Raw genomic sequence first — 6865 nt, 5'->3', positions numbered from 1 at the left:
TGAAGACGACAAGTTTGTTCTCTTCTGTTTTCATGTCGTGGCTACACGTCATCTTCAACGTTACGTATCACTATTGTATCCATTCTAATCTGGCTCGCTATTGCTTTGGGTCCAGTGTGTATGTGTGCGGTGTGTGCTGATTTGGCGTGTGCTTGTACACTGATTTAGTCCAGTGCTATGACTTGGCTTTTGAGGACTTCAGGAGTCCCCTCCTTCCTATTGAGAATCCAGCTTGGTGGAGCATGCAATTTATTTGTGGTGGGTTTCCGCTGGTGGAGCACACCTGTCTGATCTCGGTGATGTCTACGTGTCGGCTGATTTACAGTCTGTTTGGAGTTTTTGAACTTAGAAATACTGTAGCATGCATATGTGGGGAGTTGGTTGTTGCCGCAGGAGCTAGTAGAGGCATGCATGTTGTTGCTGTTTGAGGTTCACCGGTGATGGCAGCACAGCGCAGCCTTTTCAGTGCAGCTGTTGTTTAGTCCACACTCTCCAGTTCTGAAGTAGCAAGAGCGGTACACAGTACGCATGCATGGCCTCACAAACGCCACACGCAGAGTGCACCGAGTCTCCTCGTGCGCAAGGCAAGACAAGTGTTAGTTCTTGGCAAATGGATGGTCAGCCATGGCTGCATTTCAGCAATTGTACAGTGTGGTGGAGTGAGCTATTCAGTAAATCAACATAAGTGTCTGCAGCAGCAGTACAAATAATTAGATTACTAACATTTAAAACATTCAAGTGTAATTATGCATGGCCAGATATGCAGATCCTGCTAGCTGAGCATGTCTAGACGTCTCTACACGGCTAGCGTCCTAACCAAGGAGTAGTACTACTCCCTGGTCCTAACCTGGCTGAAGATTATAAGATTACCGTAAATAGAGGTGAGGCCCCTGGAAGTTTATTCGATCCTTCGGATTGTAGCCTACATTTCCTGCTCAGTGTGGTACATCTATTAAAATTAATTTTAAATTCTTTATATAGAACATGTGCAGCATTGCAAACAACTGCGTGCGGCCTTTTATCACTGACTGGTCTGCAGTACGTGTATCTGTATACGGATTGGTACTTCATCTGTATGACAGCTATGCAGACAAAGAGTTTGATCTTTGTATCAAGACTCGACACTGAGTACTGATACCTCTGAGCTCATGTAGGTACATGTTTGAGCAAGAATAAGCTCCGGAGCTTGTTTACTCTTGGTTTGAACCTGAGTGCATGTACGGAAGCGTCAGGACATGTTGCCGCCGTGCAGATGTACCGGTGAGTCCAGCGTAGCGGCACGGCGCATCGTCATTGGAGACGCCGACCGCTGCGACTGGTCCCAGCGACCTGCTGCCGCACGCCGCGCTGTGGCCGGTGAGCGCACAACGGTGGGTGGTGTGCTGCCGGAGCTTCCATCTACCAAGTTACTCAGCTGATGGGCCAGCGCTGCAAAGGGAGCAGGGAGAAAAGCAATCACATGAGACCTATAGTCCTGGACACACATGCAGAAGTCAGTGGAGTGAGAGACCATGTCCATCTCTAATATTGTCAGAGAGCTCTTTCGCAGATTTCTTCAAAGCAAGAGTACATAGTACGAAGTAGTGGTTGCGACTTCGGCGATGATTTGTAAGAAATGGTTTGCTCCCCACACCGGAGCTCGCGCTATTCCGCCGACTTTACTTGACACTTGACTGACTCACGACTGCCATCCAGAGCACACGAGAAGTCCATCGAACCTTCGACTCGGCAAACCTGCAAGAAAGCACCACTCCCTGCTCAATACACAGTGTTTCGGGGAATTCACCCCTCATCAGTTGAGCTTGAGTAGGCTGAGGAAGATTGTGCCTGAAGAGCACCACTTATATAGTGCTCTCCAGGCACAAACATCACCAGGGATACAAACTTACAGAGACGCTCCGTTTCAAGCGCGACAAACACCTCGTGAACACCAGATAGCAGCGTGAGTCAGTGTCGCTCCTGGACGGTGAGACAGACGTCGAGGACCCTCGGTCATTCGCAACGCTGTCACCTCCAAACCAACTAGTCGCAAGCCCGCGCTGGGCACAACAGTACGAAGTAGTGGTTGCGACTTCGGCGATGATTTGTAAGAAATGGTTTGCTCCCCACACCGGAGCTCGCGCTATTCCGCCGACTTTACTTGACACTTGACTGACTCACGACTGCCATCCAGAGCACACGAGAAGTCCATCGAACCTTCGACTCGGCAAACCTGCAAGAAAGCACCACTCCCTGCTCAATACACAGTGTTTCGGGGAATTGAGCAGGGAGTGGTGCTTTCTTGCAGGTTTGCCGAGTCGAAGGTTCGATGGACTTCTCGTGTGCTCTGGATGGCAGTCGTGAGTCAGTCAAGTGTCAAGTAAAGTCGGCGGAATAGCGCGAGCTCCGGTGTGGGGAGCAAACCATTTCTTACAAATCATCGCCGAAGTCGCAACCACTACTTCGTACTGTTGTGCCCAGCGCGGGCTTGCGACTAGTTGGTTTGGAGGTGACAGCGTTGCGAATGACCGAGGGTCCTCGACGTCTGTCTCACCGTCCAGGAGCGACACTGACTCACGCTGCTATCTGGTGTTCACGAGGTGTTTGTCGCGCTTGAAACGGAGCGTCTCTGTAAGTTTGTATCCCTGGTGATGTTTGTGCCTGGAGAGCACTATATAAGTGGTGCTCTTCAGGCACAATCTTCCTCAGCCTACTCAAGCTCAACTGATGAGGGGTGAATTCCCCGAAACACTGTGTATTGAGCAGGGAGTGGTGCTTTCTTGCAGGTTTGCCGAGTCGAAGGTTCGATGGACTTCTCGTGTGCTCTGGATGGCAGTCGTGAGTCAGTCAAGTGTCAAGTAAAGTCGGCGGAATAGCGCGAGCTCCGGTGTGGGGAGCAAACCATTTCTTACAAATCATCGCCGAAGTCGCAACCACTACTTCGTACTGTTGTGCCCAGCGCGGGCTTGCGACTAGTTGGTTTGGAGGTGACAGCGTTGCGAATGACCGAGGGTCCTCGACGTCTGTCTCACCGTCCAGGAGCGACACTGACTCACGCTGCTATCTGGTGTTCACGAGGTGTTTGTCGCGCTTGAAACGGAGCGTCTCTGTAAGTTTGTATCCCTGGTGATGTTTGTGCCTGGAGAGCACTATATAAGTGGTGCTCTTCAGGCACAATCTTCCTCAGCCTACTCAAGCTCAACTGATGAGGGGTGAATTCCCCGAAACACTGTGTATTGAGCAGGGAGTGGTGCTTTCTTGCAGGTTTGCCGAGTCGAAGGTTCGATGGACTTCTCGTGTGCTCTGGATGGCAGTCGTGAGTCAGTCAAGTGTCAAGTAAAGTCGGCGGAATAGCGCGAGCTCCGGTGTGGGGAGCAAACCATTTCTTACAAGAGTACATACCCCTTTTAAAAGAGTGTGCAACTCACGCATACCCTGCTGTCCGGGCAGAGTTTCAGTTGACACCATTTTTATGATGCAATGCTCCTCGCACGAGTGATTTACGATGTTTGTAACGATTTTCAGCACATCACACGTGTTTTTACTTTAGCTTGTACATGATCTCAAGAGGATTTGTCCACCACAGGTCCAGGGTACGTCTGATATAAATACATGTCATGTAAAAAGAGGATTGTCCACCACAGGTCCAGGGTACGTCTGATAATACATGTACAAAGTGCATTGCATCATAAAAATGACGTCAACTTTAAATTCTGTCGGGACAGCATTCATACTGGAGCTGCACATTCTTGGGGGTTATGCACTCCTGTTGAAATCCAACGTATCCATTCAGTCTTGTTTGGTATGTGTGTTTAGTGTGTTTAGTGTGTTTAGTGTGCTCATGTAGTCTTTTAAAACCTGCCCTAACCACAGATGGCCTTGGTGCAGCGGAAGCTATCCTGAAATGACAGGATTCCGCTTGATCCAGGCATGCACGTTCGAGCCACTGCACTTTGGTGCATGGAAATCTGTCCGGTCAATACAGGATTCCGCATTCCGCTTGGTACAGGGTCCGACAAACACAGGCTTTACTGTATGAATACGCTAGGCCCAGTGCATGCATGCACTGGTGACTGGGCCCGGTGCATGCATGCACTGTGCCCAGTCACCAGTGCATGCATGCACTGGTGACTGGGCACAGTGCATGCATGCACTGGGCCTAGCATGCATGCACTGGTGACTGGGCCCAGCATGCATGCACTGTGCCCAGCATGCATGCACTGGTGACTGGGCCCAGCAAGCATGCACTGGGCCCAGCATGCATGCACTGGTGACTGGGCCCAGCATGCATGCACTGGGCCCAGCATGCATGCACTGGGCCCAGTGCATGCATGGGTGCTAGGCCCAGTGCATGCATGGATGCTAGGCCCAGTCCATGCATGCACTTGGCCCAGTGAATGCATGCATGCACTGGGCCCAGCATCCATGCATGCAGTCACCAGCACATAAGGCCCTCTTACCTGTGGAGAAGTTATCCCGGTTTGCAGTCAGCGAGCTGCCAGGCCTGCTGGACGGGTTGAGCGGCGGCAGAAACTCGCGACGCGTCGGAGTGCTAGTGCCTGATGTGGACACAGGGCTGGCAGTGCGCGAAGAGGATCGCGACATGACTGGCGAGTTTGACATACTCCTGGACAATCCAGTCATGGGCGAGCGTGGACTGGTTTTCGCCGAGATCTATGAAACGCAATGTTGTGCACACACACACATGCAGTGAAACAGTATCACTGCAAACGGTTACACGCTAGCTGTGCACCTATTGTTAACCTGTATGTGGCATACAGTCAACTTCGCGTATAACGACACTCGGCGGGGCATCAGCAAAGTGTCCTTATTCGCGAAGTGTCGTTATACCCGAAGTCTCATTATAATTATGTATTACAGTTGGATGGGACTTTGCTCTGGGCATGGAAATTCTGTCGTTATTCGCGAATTGTCGTTATATCCGCAGTCGTTATTAGCGAAGTTGACTGTACACCTGTCCTGGTATGTGCACTCGCACACATGCACGCGCGCGAACTCGCACACACAAACACGCACACGTGCACACGCGCACACACACACACACACACACACACACACCTCGGACCTGCCCATCGCGGAAGCGATGATAGCGAATAGCTACGCTAGACATAGCAACTCGTGCTGGGATTACACCATTCAACAGCTTGCAAGGCTGAGGAAATGACTGTCACTAATTTTAGCCTGGTCTACACCACCCAGCTGATTGAAGCGGTTTTTCTGGCCAGTACGCGCACACACACACACACACACACACACACACACACACACACACACACACACACACACACACTCACACACACACACACACACACACACACACACACACACACACACCGTGCTGCAGGTTTCAAGTAGGGGTGAAACGGTTCGGGTAAGGAACCGGTTTTGGAACCGCCAGCTGAAAAGAATCGGGTACCCGTTCCGTCAAATTTCGAACCGAAACTCGAAAAATCTCGTTCTTGTACAAATACATGTACACGTCGTCTACTCAAGATTTTAAATGTCTTACCTAACGATCCCCACTCTTCCAAAGAGTTCTCTGGTCATTATCTTCTTCGCACTTGGACTCTCCGATGTCTCATTCTTGCTCGTAAAAATGTTTTTTTCTAAAAAATAATTGTCGCGAATGCATTTTGTCGGTCTGGAGAAAAGAGTGCATGGAACCGATACCCGAACCGTGGGAAACAATGCTGGCATTCGGGTACCCGAACATGAAAAACATGGAACCGTTTCACCCTAGTTTCAAGCCGTCGGCTAGAACCCTGTCGTAAGACGATTCTGCCGCACATGTGCATGCACACAGTGTCCCTACAGTGTCCCTGAGCGCAACGCCACCAATGTCACCTCATTACACACAGTGTCCCTGAACACAACACCACCAATGTCACCTCATTACACACAGTGTTCATGAACACAATGTCACCTCATTACAGTTTGCACAAGGGCAGGCCGCCAGTAAGCAAACATGAGCATGACCTTACCGCCGGAAGAAAGTGCTTGGAATGAGCATGGGTAGTAGGACCACCGCTGCCTCGGACTGCCTGCGGAATGTCCGATGCCGAAAAGGAGCGCTTGCGCAAGCGTGCCTTTCCCTGCGGTGCTGGTGGTGCCAGGCCATAACGGGTTACGCCTTCAGTCGCAAGCTCTTTGAGCGATCGCCGAGAGTACTTCTTCACGATGGCGTGGAATTTTTGCTTTTCGATCTCGTAGAGCACGGTGTTCTCTGCAGTCTGTGCAGCATGGAATGCAACACATGTACACAAGGCACACACGGCACACGGCACACGGCGTTGCATTACAGTGGCTAGACTGGATATTGAGCACATGTACACAGTCTAAAACTGACAGAGCTTCAAGAGAAAGGCACATGGTTGGCTGCAGGCTGTCCAATAGCCCTGCTCAGTTAGAGCAGGATAGTCCTCTCCTGCTTTGGACCAAAACATTTCCGTACACGGGGAGATATTTGCCGTTGTATACATTTTATACGGGCATCCTCAGGGCTCTAGCCAAGGAGGGTAGGGGGCGGAGTGCCCCCCTTGTGAAAATGTGGTGCCCCCACTTATTTGTCGTTGATTGTGGGGTTTTTTCACGCAATTCAACGAAAATACAGTCGCTAGCCACTAACAAAGGGTTCAAAAGGCACACTTGTTTCGGGTGAAGTCGGGGTTTTGCCACCATACATTTTGCATTTTGCATGGCGAGACCCATTTGGAAAACGGAAAACTGGATTAGGGCGCGTTTAAACTACCGTCAAACCGTGAATGGCGATAAACCGTGAAGGACATTCACACTACCGATAAACTAACGTTACCCGTACGTAAGTTTTGCAGCTCTCACCGCGACTCTGGGAAGGGATTTTCCCTTT

The 6865-nt window shown here is 50.6% G+C and overlaps 1 protein-coding gene across 1 annotated transcript; it reads right to left on the bottom strand.

Moving 5' to 3' along the window:
* Nucleotides 1-580: 580 nt before the first annotated feature.
* LOC135830621 (uncharacterized) lies at nucleotides 581-6311 on the bottom strand. Its single transcript, XM_065342855.1, has 3 exons — nucleotides 5982-6311; nucleotides 4440-4653; nucleotides 581-1428 (listed from the first exon to the last, which is right to left on the bottom strand). The coding sequence occupies exons 1-3, from the start codon at nucleotides 6294-6296 to the stop codon at nucleotides 1229-1231; spliced, it is 729 nt and encodes a 242-aa protein (XP_065198927.1). The 5' UTR covers nucleotides 6297-6311; the 3' UTR covers nucleotides 581-1228.
* Between the last annotated feature and the right edge of the window lie 554 nt (nucleotides 6312-6865).

This window comes from Sycon ciliatum, unplaced genomic scaffold (genome assembly GCF_964019385.1).
Source record: "Sycon ciliatum unplaced genomic scaffold, ocSycCili1.1 SCAFFOLD_2634, whole genome shotgun sequence".
Lineage (NCBI taxonomy): Eukaryota > Metazoa > Porifera > Calcarea > Leucosolenida > Sycettidae > Sycon > Sycon ciliatum.
The sequence above is the reverse complement of the archived record's forward strand: the minus strand, read 5'-3'. Positions and strand labels throughout refer to the sequence as shown.